The sequence below is a fragment of the Geotrypetes seraphini genome, chromosome 12, assembly GCF_902459505.1.
Source record: "Geotrypetes seraphini chromosome 12, aGeoSer1.1, whole genome shotgun sequence".
Classification (NCBI taxonomy): Eukaryota; Metazoa; Chordata; class Amphibia; order Gymnophiona; family Dermophiidae; genus Geotrypetes; species Geotrypetes seraphini.
The window spans coordinates 93,802,921-93,819,664 of NC_047095.1; the positions used below are offsets into that span (position 1 = coordinate 93,802,921).

The 16,744-nt window shown below is 42.6% G+C and overlaps 1 protein-coding gene across 9 annotated transcripts in view; it reads left to right on the top strand.

Moving 5' to 3' along the window:
- Nucleotides 1-16,744, top strand: part of C12H1orf21 (chromosome 12 C1orf21 homolog) — a 610,172-nt gene that overhangs the window by 511,424 nt on the left and 82,004 nt on the right. For all 9 annotated transcript variants that reach the window (XM_033916059.1, XM_033916056.1, XM_033916057.1 and 6 more), the window contains one exon: nt 13,915-13,991. In XM_033916059.1, coding sequence (XP_033771950.1) covers nt 13,915-13,991 — 77 coding nt within the window. The remainder of the gene's footprint in view (nt 1-13,914; nt 13,992-16,744) is intronic.

The following is a 16,744-nucleotide window of genomic DNA, read 5'->3' on the forward strand; positions in this document are numbered from 1 at the left end:
GCTTTCTCTCCACATTTCTGCTTGGATGTGGGGGCACATGCGGTAGGGGCGTTTTGTGCTTCGGTTGTTGCAGAGGCAGCGTTTGCTTCCCACCCAGATTGAGGATTGCTTTGCTACATCCCATTAGTCTCTGGATTCATCTGCTGCTGTTGCTAGGGAAGGAAAAATTATGTTCTTACCTGTTAATTTTCTTTCCCTTAAACGCAGCAGATGAATCCAGAGCCCCACCCTTTCTGGATATTGTCTCTTGGTTTTTCTTTTGCAACTTTCGCAGTTTGTTATTATGGCAGGTTGTTTTCTGTATTATTACATTTTGAGATTTGTTATGGGAAAGAAGTTTTTTTTTACATGCTATGCCTATTGATGGTTACGGATGCTTGGGCAAGGAGCTATACTGAATAAACAGGAGGAGTGCCAGCCAATAGGATCACCTGTTAATCAGTTTCTCTATCTCCGCCTGCTGGTAGATGTGAGCTATCCCATTAGTCTCTGGATTCATCTGCTGCGTCTAAGGGAAAGAAAATTAACAGGTAAGAACATAATTTTTCCTTATATACCGCAAGACCGTGAAGTTCTACTTCTATGCAGTTTACAATGGTTAAAAGATGTTACAAATTAATTGGAATTAACAAGGTTAGAAGCTAGTTATTAACAGCGCTAGAGATCAGTTTTTGTGGAGTAGGATTGTACAGGTTAGTTGCCTAAATACTTCAGGAACAGGTATGTTTTTAGGTGTTTCCTAAATTCCCCATAAGTAGTAGGCATGAGCAATTGTTCCAGATCTTTGCCCCATAATGCTGCTTGATGTGAGAGAAAATGTTGATGGTGTTTTTTAAATTTACATCCTTTAACCTGTGGGGAAACAAAATTCAAGTGTGAGCTTCTCTTATGTCTGTTGTTTGAGAAAGAGAAGCAGTCAGTTATATATTTAGGGGCTAAACCGAATAGTGCAAAAGCATCCAAACTTAAACTTCACGCGTGCCTCCATCGGTAGCCAATGTAGAAGTCGGTAGGAAGGTGTTACATGATCGAACTTCTTCAACTCAAAAATTAGCTTGACTGCTGCATTTTGCACCAATTGTGATCACCGCATATTCTTCTGGGAAATTGCCAGGAAGGCGATATTGCAATAATCTAGTTGACTCAGTATAAGGGATTGTACTAGGATTCTAAATGATGAAACATCAAAATATGCTCTAATGTACCGAAGCTTCCAGAGAGTAAAAAAAACCCTTTCTAACTAAGGAGTCCACTTGGTCTTTCATTGTTAGACTCTGGTCCAATGTTACACCCAATACCTTCATAGTGGGTTGGATGGGATAACTACGTTTATTGATGCACAGTGATGTTTAGTGTCAAGTGGGTGTGGCGAAGCTACAAAAAATTTTGTTTTTTCTGAATTAAGCTTCAGTTTGAATTCAGTCATCCATTGCTTCATCGAGTTTAGTACTTCTCTTGCCTTAGGAGTGACTTCCGAAAGAGAGGTAGCGAATGGGATAATGATCGTAAAGTTGTCTGCGTAACTAAATAATTTTATCCCCAGCTGAGTTAGTTGTGCACCTAATGACGACATGTAGACATGTTAGCTAAGCAGTATATAAAATTTTTTTTAATAAACTGTTTGCGTGTTTTTATGTTTGATATGCAGAAAAAAGGCTTTTATAAAACTGCATGACTTCATACCTGTGTAAAAAGTATGAATACAGAAAGTGTACACCTACCTTTACACAAATGGGGCAAAGGTATAATTGTGAATAGTGTATGCTTGTATAGAGTACATTCACATTCACACCAGCTTTGGAGCAGGTGTTGATATGTGCATCAGCATTCTGTCTCACCAAGACTAGGGGCTCTTTTACAAAGATGCATTAGGGCCTTAATGCACGGAATAGCGCACGCTAGCCACTACTGCCTCCTCTTGAGCAGGCGGTAGTTTTTCATCTAGTGCACGCTAATCCGGTGAGTGCGCTAAAACCGCTAGCGCACTGTTGTAAAAAGAGCCCTAGATTACCTGGTGGGCAGGTGAAAGTTTCCTTGTTGTTACATGCAAATTTTGAAGATCTTTATGGAGCCACTGTGAAATTCCTAAGCTGTATAAGAGTATGGAGATTGCAAGCTGATTGATAACTTGTATCTTAAAGCACTTTTCATTATCAGTTTCAGTCTTCTGTAATAGTTTTTGCTGATCTTTTCTCTCTGTAATTCGTACTGGGTTGTTGCACCGTCTTCTGTGCCTAGATATTTATATTAATTTTCTTGTTCATTACAATCTTCAGTCAGACATTTTCATTTCTCTTTAGTTTCTAATTAAGGAAAATTGCCTGTGTGTGTATCTAGCAGAGCTGCCCGATTGGCTAATTTGAATAGATTTGTCAGAGAAAATCGGACTCAACGATTCAGCGACCCCCCCCCCCCCACTGTGGTGAGACCTGACATACCTCCGAGGCCTTCTAAAACAGCAGCGGCAGTGGCGCTCTGGAACAGACTGCTTTGCGGACTTTCCTCTGCCGCGTCACTGATTACATCATCGGTAATGCCACAGAGGGAAGTCCTAGTGGGGCAGCCGCTGCTGCTGTTTTAGGAGGCCTCAGCGGTATGTCAGGTTTCATGGTGGGAGGATTGGGGTGCTTCTGCACAGGAGGATGGGTGGGAGAGGAGGAAAGATGCTGCACATGGGGGGAGAAAAGAGAGAGGAAGAATTGTTGGGGTGGAGGAAAAAAAGGGAGAGATGAAAAGGGGTGAGAGGAAGATATCCTTCAAATGGTGAAGGAGACATACATGGAGAAGAGAGATGGAGAAAGGGTGGAGGGCAGGGAGCGATGGTGCAAGGGGGAGAGAGAAAGAAATGTTGCACATGATAATGGAGGGGAAGAAAAGAGAGATGCTGCTTGGAGGGGAATAGAGAGGGTACAAGGCAGAGAGAGAGAGAAATAGCAGACAGCAGGAAAGAAACAAATGTTGGATATGACAGTGGAAGGTAGAAAAAAAAATTTATTTTCCATTTTGTGATTGCAATATGTTAGATTTGAAATGTGTATCCTGCCAGAGCTGGTGTTAGACAGCGAGCGTGAGCTAGGACCTAACAGAGAGAGAAAAAGTATTTTTTATTTTGTTTGCACCACAGCACTGGTATGGGATTGGAGAGGGCAAAGGGAGGGGTGGAGTGGGTGGAAGACTACAAAATAAACCTGCCGGGAAGTTTGAAAAAATCGCCCAGTTGGGCAGGAAAAATGGATCGAATCGAAAAATCTTGTGGCAATGAAATGTCAGATAAGAGGCACTTGAAAAACTTAAAACTGCATCCAAAAATTGATGTTTAGTAAACCTAGCATATGGAAATGAAAACTCCTGTTAGGCTTGATCATTAGTTACACCCTAGGGAACTATGGACCAAAATTTGTAAAATTACTATATGCACAATTTCATGAGATATATGCTCCTTTCCTTTTCCAACATGTTTACCCCCTACTTGGAAGATTATGCCCACACCCCCAAAATAGTCCAGCATCTCCCCCTCCCTCTCCTCTTCCCTTCCCTTCCCACCAGATCCAGCATCTCTTTCCCCCGACCAGGCATAGTGACTCCCCTTGTCCACCTCCTCACCGCTAGGTATGTTTTTCTCTTTTATCCTTCCCTTCACTTCTCCTCCAACCAAGTCCAGCATCATTTTTTCTCCACTTCCTGTCCAACATCTGTCCCTCTCCCTCCCTGACTTTGCCACTGAACACCCCGTTGCCCTGATCCTGACCAGAAGTCCTACCCACCTCTAAATGCAGGCATGATACTCAATCATTCCCATCTCCATAGCCACCAACTTTAAAAATGGAAGTGCTAGAGGAGGGAGCAATTGAGCATTGCTCCTACCTGTAGAGCAATGGTCTCAAACTCAAACCCTTTGCAGGGCCACATTTTGGATTTGAAGGTACTTGGAGGGCCTCAGAAAAAATAGTTAATGTCTTATTAAAAAAATGACAATTTGGTATGAGGTAAAACTCTTTATAGTTTATAAATCTTTCCTTTTGGCTAAGTCTTAATAATAATATTGTAATTTATAGCTAAAGAGACATATGATCAAGAAACTGTTTTATTTTACTTTTCTGATTATGATAAACATACTCAGTGTTCTCCCCAGAAATTTTTTTCAGCCGGGTGGGGTGGGACGGGGAAATTTGGTGGTTAGAATAGGGTCATTAAATCCAGTGGCGTACCTAATATATATGACAGCCAGTGCTAATCATTTTTAACAACCCTCTCCTCTATATAAAAAAGTTATTTTTTAGTAATAATCCATGAGTCACACAACAAGGGTACACCTAGGACAAGGCAGCATCTTAAACACTGCAGTGAGCACTAGAACACCAACATACACACTGTAAAACTAAACAAACCAGATCCTGCACAATCAATTAATCCTGTACAGTCGATGCTAACAGAAAACCATGTCCTTTTCATATACACAGAACACAGATACACGCTTGCCCAATATGGAATAATCACAAACTAAAAATAAAAATATGTAGAAAAAAATTAAACTGAACCACCAAGAAACCAGAATCTGCCACCACAGAAACAGTGACACTTGTCCCCTAATACTGTGCAAAATATAAAGACAGTAAATGTAAATTTGAAAAAACTGATACATAACAATCACCACTTTACAATAAAACATAAATTGAAGATAAGAATATACCATTTTATTGGGCTAATCAATTTTTCAATTAACTTTCAGAGGCCACAGCCTCCTTCTTCAGGTCAATATATATATTGCTGTTACATTACCTGAGAAAGGGGGTTTTGGTCTCTAAAAGTTAGTAAAAAATGTATTAAAATAAGTCCAGTAAAAAGATTACCTTATTTTCTGTTTGTAAAAGTTTTATCAATACAACTACAATATTGTTTTATTCTAAAGCAACAAAAATCTTTTTTCTATCTTTTGTCGTTTCTGCTTTAATCATCTTGTCTTCGCTCTCTTCTTTCTAGCCAGCATCTGTCCTCTCTCTGTCTTCCATGCAAAATCAGCCCTTTCCATTCACTGTCTGCCCTCTCCCTGTTCCATATGGTATCTTCCCTCTTTCTATGCTCCTTCCATAAACTGTCTATCCTGTGCCCCGTCTCTCCTTTGTACATGATTGATTTCAGCTCTGCCAGTTCTCCATTTTTCTCTCTCTGTCACCACCTCCTCTGGCATCTCTCTCTTCTCTTTTCTTTCCTTCCCACCCCACGGGCTAGCATCTCTGTCTCCTTCCCTTCCCTGATTTCCCTGGCATCTCTCTCCTTTTCTTCCATATCTCCCTCCCCCTCCATGCCCTGGCATCTCTTTTCATTCCTTCCTTTCCCACCCTCCCCCATCTTCCTTCTCCCTTTCTTTCTCCCTTCAGTTGCGTGCAGCAATTCTCTCCACCCTCTGCTCCCTTTCCTCCTTCTGTCACCCCATCCCCAGTCATGAACTTCTTCGGGCAGCAGCAGCAATTTGCTGCTGTTGCCGGCTTCGGGCCTTCTCTGTTGGATTCTACCTTCATGGAAACAGGAATTAGGCAGGACTCGGCAGAGAGGAAGGCCTGAAGCTGGCAACAGCAGCAAATTGTAAACACTGCCCAAAGAAGTTAATGACGCTAGGCCTTGGAGCAACCAGAGCAGCCCACTTCTCCCCCCCCCCCACCCCGCTGACCCTCCTATCTCTCCCTTCCATGCAAACCCCACCGTGAGATGACCGACAAACCTCCCTCCAGGAGCATTGGCAGCTGCAGCAATCTAAACAGTTATAGCTATAAGACCAAGAAAATTGCTTCATTAATAAAAAATAATAGCAAATTTTAAGAAAAATGGAGCTTTGTAATCAGTGACTTTAAGGGACCCAAGGAAGTGCTTTCAAATTTTAAAAAAAAATTATTTTCTGATCAAGTACAATCAAATTCATGGGGAAAACTTCAATTCAGTTTTTCCAACTTTAGATTTTTCTGAAAAGCAGACATGGAAGATTGGCTCAGCCTTCTGGACAGGACAATGTGATGGTGACACTTCTCACTCACCGTTTGTCCTTTTGTGGGAGGAAGGCCCAGCTGTGAAAAGGAGGAGCAGGAAAAAGGGAGTGGGGGGCTCTGAAAATGACAATGAAGAAAAAGCAAATTCTATAGTGACAATAATGGACTGTTCAGTTTGGCTCTTCTAAGCTGCCAAAAAAAAAACAACAAAAAACCCCAGCTGAAATAACTACCAAGAAAACAACAGTATTAACAAGGGGGCTTGCAAGAATTTCCATTAAGATGGCAATTCGTTAGTGCACTTTTTAAACAAATTATTTATAGCAGTACAGCCACTTTGCTCACACTTTTATTTTGAAATTCAGCTGGTTATAAGTAATAAAAACCCCATATACACCGCCAACAACCCCACGGGACCTGATACCTTCTCACTTTGGCCACTTTCTACCCCCACTCTCGCGCTTCCCGTGCACCTGCGTTGTAGAAGTGATTGAGCATGCCGGTTTCACCAAAGTAAAGTTTGTTGAAGTGCAGCAGCTCCAGGGCGGCTGTCATACTCTCTCACGTCTCCCACAGGCACTGCAACGCCACCGCTGGGCTCGCCTCATTGATTACATAAGGCCACCATCATCCTCCTGCTGCTACTGCCTGTGCCAGTAAAGTGCTGGTTGTGGTAACCACAGCCGATGGCCCCTCACTGCACCACTTCATAAAAACTAAGGAGCGATGTAGAGAAGTGTTGCCGGGTCCTGCCTTCGCGAAAACAGAAAGTAGGCAGGACCCTGCAGCAAGAGCAACAAATTGTAAGTTTCCCGCCTTAGCCCGTAGCGAACTCATACTCCAGGGCTCTGACGTGTGTGCCGGTTTCCCTTCTCTTCCCCCCTCCCCGCCCCGGACATAACTTCCGGTTTCGGAGGGAAGAGAAGGGAAGCCAAGCACGCACATGTTGAGAGCCCTGAAGCAAGCGTTCGCTACAGGCTAAGGCGGGAGACAGGTTAGTGAAGCATTTGCTCTTCTTGCTGCCGGGTCCTGCCTACTTTCTGTTTCCGCGAAGGCAGGACCCGGCAGCATTTCCCCCAATAGAGCCCCGGAGCATAAGCTCGCTACGGGCTGAAATCTCCAAGCCATTTTTTTTTTTTTTTTTTTAAATGTTCAGCAGCGGCGGCAGCAGCAGATGATAGCGGGGCGCTTGTCTAAATTAGCTGAGCGGACCTCCCAGCTAAAAGGCCCTAGGGAGAACACTGCATACTGAGGACCTCAAAATAGTACCTGGCGGGCCGCAAGTTTGAGACCACTGCTGTAGAGGTAGGTGATGAGTTGATGGGAAATTTAGAGTCAGGAGGGTTCAGAGAAGTGTCCAGGGGTAGTCAGGGGAGCTAGTGAGATATCTGGGGGAGTGGGTTCTGAGCAGAGCATTCAATTGTGAATGCCTGCTTGGAATATGTGGAAAAGTATGTGTGCACATAATCATGTAATTCCCTAGGGTGTAATTAATAACTTTAGGACTGCCAGTTAAGTCAAAACGGAATGTCTGAGAATAGTGAAACAGCCAGTCCTATCCCTTAAATCTAATGATAGAGGCACTCACTATGAGAGCAATTAAAGTGGCTTGAACATTTAATACAGTTTCTGCATTTAAGTGGGCACTTATAAAATTCCTCCAGTATTTATCCACACTTAAAAGGGGATGATCAGAAAACATAGCACCTATGTGTATACAGTATGGCAGTAATGTTATAAAACAAAATAAATATTGTAATAAAGTGGCAAATAGGAGGCACTTTACTTGAGACTTGAAGGTTAACTAAAAAAAAAAAAAACTCAAACCAGTGGAGAAAAAACCCCTCAAAATATAACCGACAGCCTTTTATACAAACACTCTTCAAATACTGTCACTCTCACATCATTGGCATAAAAAAAAAACTCCACTGAAATTAATTTTCAGGACATAAAACTGAAAATATAGCCACCAATATGCACACAATGGAACATATCTGCTGGTGGGTCGTAAACCTTTTCATGCCAGCATGGGCGCTGCTTATTTCCGTCAAACCGCTCGGTGTTCTGCCATCAACAAGCCCATGGCAAAACTACAAAAAGTGATCTGACAAGGAATCCTTGTTTCACCAATCCCTTAGCTGCTTCAGGGGTTTAAATCAGTCCAAACTTTGTGCAGCCTCAACAACTTAATGGCAGCATAGAACCATTATTTATTAAAAATATTTATAATCTGCTTTTCTCCAAAGTAGCTCAAAGTTTAACATACAGTCAAACTTGGTTTGCGAGCATAATTCGTTCCAAAAGCATGCTTGTAATCCAAAGCACTCGTTTATCAAAGCAAATTTCCCCATAAAAAATAGTGGAAACTCAGTCGATTTGTTCCACAACCCAAAAACTTTAATACAAAATACTATATGTACTTATATTGCAAGACTTTGCTCGTTTAGAACAGACACTACTCTCTTGCAGTGTCAGAGAGAGAAGAACCATTGGCTCAGTTGTGATGTGTGTATACCGTATGTATTTGTATTGTTTAATAAAATGTTTTGCTTGTCTTGCAAATCACTTGCAAACCAAGTTACTTGCAATCCAAGGTTTTAGAGTACATAGTTTTAGACTCATACATTTAAAAAAAAACCACATACAAGCAGATGAAAATTAAGGATCAAAATTACTAATCATACATTCTAACCATCTTAGAAGAAGTAAACATCATTATTTTCAGAGAGGCAAAGTGCTAACTAAGGAAGGCCTGAGCAAAAAGAGAGGTTTTGAGCAATTTTCTAAATTACAGCAAATTTCTACAAAACCTCAAAGTACCAGTCATGGCATTCCATAAAACTGGCCCAGTGGTTGAAAATCAAGATGTTTTATTTCGCACATATTGGACACTGTTTCTTTTTTCTTGTATCAAGTAACCAATGATTTTTGGATCTCAGTGATCTTGGTAAGCCGTACAACATCAAGCATTTGGCCAAATAATTTGGCAGGGTGTCATAAACACCCTATTGGACAAGTTTTAAGATCTTAAATTGAACACAAAATAATATTGGCAGCCAATATAATTTCTTTAAGATAGGAGAAATGTGTTTATAGCGAGATGCTCCCATCAACAATCGAGCAGCTGAGTTCTGTATCATTTATAATGCTTTGATACATGTTAAAGGTAAGCCTAGATAGATCCCACTACAGTAATCCACCTGCGACAACACCATCATTTGTAATACTATCTAAAGTCCCAGATACCGTGTTTCCCTGAAAATAAGACACTGTCTTATATTAATTTTGGGCCCAAAAAAGGCACTAGGTCTTATTTTCGGGGACGTCTTATTTGTTTTCATGTACAATGATCATCTCTCCTGTCCTCTCCTCCACCCCAATTCTTCCTATTTCCTTTCTCTCCCACACATGTACAGCATCTTTCCTCCCCTCTTACCCAACCCCATTGTGCATTATCTTTCTATTCCATCCCGCCCTCCCATTCCCCTGTGCAGCATCTTTCTATCCCTCCCATACCCCCCCTGCTGCTGCACACCCCCACAACCCTGCTGACCCTTTCATCTTTCCCTCCCATCCGAACTGCGAGCCGAAATACCAGGAAACAAACGGTAGCGTCAGCAGCATGTCCGGGCAGGGAAGGCGGCAGAGCCAGGGGGAGCAGAGAGGACATGTCAGGCAGGCATCTGTGGCAGGTAGCCTAGGGGTGAGGGCGCGCAAAAGCCAGAGAGAGAGAGAGACACGTCACTGAACCTGCCTGCAGCAGCGCGACTTCCCCAGTAATTGTCCCTACCTGCACGGACCCCCCCTGAGACATCGTGGTCTCCGGCTTCTCGGAGATGGGTTAAAAATCAGCCTCGACCCGGCCGCAGCCGCCTCTTTGTCTAGTTCTTTGGGCAGGCAGATCAGGGCAGGCAGATCGGGGCAGCAGGAGGCGATCGGGGTTGACAGGGCAGGCTTCAATAGAATAAAACTCTGATATCTCAATCCATAGCAGTGGCGTAGTAAGAGGGGTGCGGACAACCCTGGGCACCTCTTTGCCCCGCCCTGTCACAACATGCCACCCTCATGCCATCCCTCCCCGCCAACCCGTACCTCTGTATTATTTTCAATAGCGCAAGCAACTTCTGCCTGTTGCTCGCGCCAGTCTGGTTCCCCTCTGAATCACTTCTGGGTCACGGGGCCAGGAAGTGACATCAGAGGGAATCCAATGCTGGCATGAGGAGAATGCTTGCAGAAGCCACTCGCGCTAGTGATGATTATGAGGTACGGGGAGTGGGGGGAGAGCACAAGTGTATAATGGGTGGCGGGAAGGAGTGAGGGGTATGGAATGAGTGGGGGCACAAAGTGGGGCACCTCCTACCCTTACTACACCACTGATCTGTCCTCCTTTTTCTGGAGCCATATGGTAACTCTATTGAAGACAACGGTATATCAAAAAGGTAGGTTGAAGGCTATATCAAAAAGTTGCCAGCATGGGAACAGTTATTGTATTTGTGTGCTAACATTGCTTAATTCAGTTTAGTAAAAGGGCCCATAGGGTTGTCAAACCTCCCCACCCCCAATACTAATGGCCTAAAGTGAAGCAGCCAGCTAAAATGAGACCTTACCATTCCTGAGAGACATGAGAGCACACTTGCTGGTACTGTTGAATGAGACCATTTCATTGTTATTATAACCCTGTTAGACAGTTTGATGGTATCTTGTTGGTGAGGATTGGTGCCCTCAGGAATGGTAAGGATTTACCATTTATCTGAGGCAGTGCTGGTGTCATACATTTCTAATGGGGGAGATTTTTTGATTCAGTGTATGCATGCAATCTTTATGGTAAATAAATATGAATTACTAGGACAGTTTTTGTTGGCATTTCTGAAGGCATTGGGCAGGGGACCAATTCCCTGATTCAGATTATCCCCCTTAGGAGGTTTCTTCAACTTTAGAAATGTTGGGGGCTCTCAATCTCCATTTGAATCCCTACTGTGCTGCTGAGGTAACAGAGCAGGGATTCAAACATAGATTAGATCTTTTATCCACATGTGTCTGGAGAACTCTTGAGAGCTGGAGAAAGAGGTCCTCAACAACGTAATGTGTCGCTCATTAAGGTGGCTTTTTGGGTCAGATTTTATAAACAGCAGTGCTTGGCGCGGTTGTTCATCAACAACTAGACGCCATTTGTAGAATCGTGCTTACCAAGTTGGATGCCTACCCGAAAATTTTGTAAATTGCTTTTAATGATGCTGTTCAATTAATAGCGCCAGTTGAGCCAATCGAAAAATTAAGTTAGGCACCTAGATTAGTTAGGCGTGCCGTACCTCTGTAACATTCCTGGCGCGAGCAGCAACCCTAACCTGCTGTTGCACCAGCATCCTCTCTTCTTCTGATGTCACTTCCTAGGTGCAGGTCCAGGAAGTGAAATCAAGAGGAGGAGCTGGCATTGGCACGAAAGCAGGTTGGGGTTGCTTCTCACGCCAGGAACGTTACAGAGGTACAGGGGAGGAGAAGTGGTGTGCATGCAAGTCAGTGGGGGTGAGGAAGGGGCGGAGAGGAGGATGGGTGTCTGCATCCTCACCAAGATGATGTCCGGGGCGGTTCCCCCCCCTTTACTATGGGCTCCTTTTACAAAGGTGCGTTAGTGTTTTTAGCACACGCTATTTGAAAAATTATTGCCTGCTTAAAAGGAGGAGGTAGCGGCTAGTGCACGCGCTGAAACTGCTAGCGCACCTTTGTAAAAGGAGCCCTATGCCACTGAGGGTATCAACACTAAGGGCTCCTTTTACTAAGCAGCACATGAACATTTTACCGTGAGCCAGTGAGTACACTCATTGAATTCCTATGAGCGTCAGAGCACTTACCTCATCGGCCTGCAGTACAGTGCTCTTATGCTGCTTAGTAAAACCCGTATCGCCACAAAAGCCACAGTGTTTTTAGCAGCGGTCTCAAACATGTGGCTCTCCAGATTTTATTTGCGGCCCGCAGTCTGGACTGGATCATTATCTTCCTTTTGGAGCAGCAGCATGTCTGGCCGGCTCGTTCCGTTCAAAGCCGCGGGTTGGCGGCTCCTTGCGCTATCCATGGAAGAGCCGGCCAGACACGCTGCTGCTCCAATGGCGTACCAAGGGGGGGGCGGTCCACTGTTCTCCCTAGAGTGCGGCTTTAGAGCAGTGGTGCCCAACCTGCTTCCCTTCCCTTCTCAGGCCGGCACTGTGTTATATGATCTCCCTGCTTCTCTTCGGGGCCGACCAACTCTCACTGCCCGACGTCAATTCTGACGTCGAGAAGACGTTCTGGCTAGCCAATCGCTGCCTGGCTGCCCGGAACGTCCTTTCCGACATTAGAATTGACGTCGGGCGGCGAGAGTTGGTCGGCCCCGTGGAGAAGAGAAAGAGGGAGATCTCGGCCTGTTCCCGTGGCGGCAGCAGCAGAAGCCTATTCCCCGGCGGTGGTGGCATGGGGGAGGGCAGGAAGGAAGGAAGAAAGAAAAAGAAAGAAGGGGGGGACAGGGAGCCAGAAACAAAGCAAAAAATGGGACACGGAATCAAAGAAAGACAGACATAGAGAAAGAAAGAAAAAGCTGGGGGAGGGAATGAGGTCTGGAGGAGAGGAAGCATACAGGAGGCTGAAAGAAGAGAAGAAATATTGGATGCATAGTCAGAGACTGATGAAATTACCAAACAAAGGTAGGAAAATGATTTTATTTTCAATTTAGTGATTGAAATGTGCCAGTTTTGAGAAAGAAAAGATATTAAACTTTAAATGTGAGGGCTGCAGAAAAAATAGTTAATGTCTTATTAAAGAAATGACAATTTTGCATGAGATAAAACTCTTTATAGTTTATATATCTTTCCTTTTAACTGTTAAAGGAAAGTTCTATAAACTATAAAAAGTTTAACCTCATGCAAAATTGTCATTTCTTTAATAAGACATTAACTATTTTTTTCTGCAGCCCTCCAAGTACCTACAAATCCAAAATGTGGCCCCGCAAAGGGTTTGAGTTTGAGACCACTGTTTTTAGCAACTGCTAAAAAAAATGAAATCCAAAGCACCATAACCAAGCAGTAGAATTGTGAAATATTGTAATTCTCTATATTTTTTTAGCAGTTTCTTCAGATATGCCCCCTCCAGCCTGTTATTATTTAAACACAGCTGAACAACTCCTCTCCGGCATATACTGTATATCATCATTGAATCTGCTTTTTCTTTAATTATTTTTTTAATAATAGAGTGCTTCATGTGCAAAATAAAGTCTTAAAAACTTATTCTCAATAATTTTAACAACTATAATTTAGATGCTACAAAAACCATTCAATAGTTTTATTTTGTTTCACTTAGCTTAATCGCCGCTGCACTGTCGGCTTATAACTTCTGTTGTATTTAATCATCTGTGCTAGACTGGTCAACATGTTTCGCTCATAGCTTTGTCAAGAACAGCCCTCTCTTCATTGCTAGTGCGCACCATCCCGACTCAGTCTTTTGTTCAAATTATTGATAAGAAGTTTTTAAGACTTTATTTTGCACATGAAGCACAAGAAGCACTTTATTATTAAAAAATAATTAAAGAAAAAGCAGATTCAATGATGATATATATGCCGGAGAGAAGTTGTTCAGCCATGTATAAATAATAACAGGCTGGAGGGGGGCTTATCTGAAGAAACTGCTAAAAAATATATAGAATCACTATATTTCGCAATTCTACTGCTTGGTTATGGTGCTTTGGCTTAGTAAAACTCAGAATAAGGGCAGGTACCCACTCCTTCTCCCCCAACAGAAACCACCCTACTCCTCTTCAGAATCCTTGCTATTCTCAAGAGTTCCTGGTCTTCACTGGTAGGAGGAACATGGGGGAACATGGGAGCAGAGAAGTAGTTTTATGAATACTGTGATAAAATATGTATGTTATATTCAGTTATTTAGTATATGTATTTTTGGTTGGTTTCAGGAAAAAAGTGCCACTTCTCAATTAAAGGCGAAAACTAATAAGGGCCTCCCAGGGATGGCGCCCCAGCCAAAGTCAACGTAAGTCTTGTTACCTGCTGCACAGTCATGAAATTGACAAATGAGAAAAAAAAAATCTCTGCACCAAACACCAATGAAAACAAAAAAAGCAGAGATTACCAAGTTATGTTATTTGAGGTTTTTTATCCCACCCACTATTGTTCCAATTCGATGTATGTGTTTAGATGTTTTTTGCGGCACATTATAATTGAAATTATAAAATTGCAAAACCAACAAAAAATTATATTTGAGAGTTATTTATTTAAAGCTCTTTAAGCTATGTATTGGTAATTGTAACAGCGGTGAAACTAAAGTAGATAGAATAGAATTGCTAATCAGTGCCATGGATGTGCTTGTTTTTGAGTGCAAATTAACTCCAAACGCAGCTCAATAGTTGATAAGCATACAAGCATTTCATCATCCACCATCTACAGTCATTCTCTTTTTTCGATTTAATTTCTGTCAGAGAAGAAAATCCAAATTTGCAAAGATAAGAAGATTCAAATAGTAACAAAGCCTTGATTGCTTTGTTGCTTCAGTTAGGATAACTACTGCATAAAAAATAAAAAGAAAATTACTTGCCATTAGTTTTTAAGAACCAATCACGTCAAAGAATGATGCTTGTCTGGATGATTGTATCCTTAAGAAAACAAGAGAATTGACCCAATGATCTCCACAGACAAATCCAAGAAGAAACAAAAAACAATGTGGAGAAATAACGTTCCTGAGATGACACTCAGCTTTTCAAGCCCATGTCCTGCACACAGCTTCTATGGAACAGTTTATTTCTGACTGGCATTTTTATCCACGTATCTTTATCATAGGACTTCATAGGGACCCCTGAAGAAGACATTCTGTCGAAACACGGACCATGTTGGGTACAGGGTCCAAAGCTTTTCAGCAGATTGCATCCTAGAGGTTTTTATGTGGTTTGCCAAGTTTTAATATTATTTTAATATGAATAAAGTCCATCTCAGGAACATCATTTCTCCACATTGTTTTTCGATTGTATCCTTATGTACACAGATGCTCTTAACATTGACATATTCTTGCATACATGATGTACATGTTATCTATTCTAGTGTATACTTATGAAGGAAATTTTTAAAAATAAAGTAAAAATTCTGGAATATCTTCAGGGCACACCACTGAGCCGTGGCACACAGTTTGAGAGACACTGTGTTAACTTTGATTAAAATTTATTTGTCAGCTTGATTACTTGGCCATCTCTGCTTTTTTCATTTGTGTTTGAAAACCATCAGAGTAGAAAAGTTGTGAGGGAAGGACGCTGTCTGTTTCTCTTCAGGGTAGCACAGCAGTGAAGTGTCACACAAGCACATATAGCACAGTGAGTTTTTAAGGATGGAGAGGAAGCAAATATGAGAATACATTTCAAGTTGTAAGATTGCACTAGTGGGGGTCATTCAGAAGAAATTTCAAAAGCTTGGTCTTAGATCAGTGCTTTTCAACCCTCTCCTGGAGGCACACCCAGACAGTCAGGCTTTTAGGATCATCAAAATACACATGCATAAGATAAATTTGCACATGTTGGAGACCAATTATATGCAATTGTCTCTCAGGCATATTCATTGTGGAAATCCTGAAAGACTGTCCAGCTGGGTGTGCCTCTGGGAGAGGGCTGAGAAGCAGTGTCTTAGAAGGTGCTGGGTGTTAGCATACAAAACCCGTTTCCCTTAACTGTACGGAAGAGAGACAGAGAATATTTTGTTGGTCTGCCCAATGTGAAATATGTTAAATTCAAAAAGAGATGTTAAGTGGAACCTGTAGTAATAGTCCGAGAAGGTTGCACTTTTAAACATTCATTCCCTAGCAACAGCAGCAGATGAATCCAGAGACCAATGGGATAGCACACATCTACCAGCAGGCGGAGATAGAGAAACTGATTAACAGGTGGTCCTATTGGCTGGCACTCCTCCTGTATCTCCAGTATTCTCTATCTCCCAGCAGGAAATGGTCGCTCTTCAACTAGCTCCTGAATTCTGGCTGTGACTGGAACTTTATTTTCTCCTGTTGAGGTTTCTCTTCAGCGAGACTGCCATTCTGTTTCTCCTGTCGAGGTTTCTCTTCAGTGAGACTGCCATTCTGTTTCTCCTGTTGAGGTCTCTCTTCAGTGAGCTGGCAGTGCTATTTCTCCTGTTAAGATTTTCTCTTCAGTGAGACAGGGGTGTCCGGCTGAACAGTGCCAGCTTTAGGGATTACACCTGGGCCCCCCCAGGTCCCTGCCTCACCCTCCCTCCATTGCTAGAGGGTCTGACTGGGTCTCAATTTTTTCTTCTTTCCCTTCTCTGTTAAAAAAAAAAAAAAAGAGACCACAGTTGCTACATTCTGCCCTGTTATTGCTGCACTACTAGCTCTAACTGGCTTCAACCGACCCTAACAACAAGCTTGTGAGTATGTCTGGTTTTTACTGTTGTTTGAACTTCAGGTTCTATTTGGGAGTTTTAGTACTGTGGGTTCAGTCATCGTACATTTAAGGAATGGATATTTTATTGAGGCTAAGTTTTATGACTAGAAATTCGTTGAGGGAGCTAAGACTTTCCCGCTCTTTGCATGCACATGCTTAGTTTCCTTGTTGGTTACAGCACGGCAGTAGCGGTGTGATTTCATGCTCGCACTTGTTCTCCTTGTTGGGTTTCAGTGCAGCAGTAGTAGTCCTGTTTATTCTGAGGCTCTCTTTCGCCTGTGTTTTTCACAGCCATGTGCAGCTGATTGTGCAGGTGCCGGTTTATAGCAGCGCGCATGAGATGGGACAT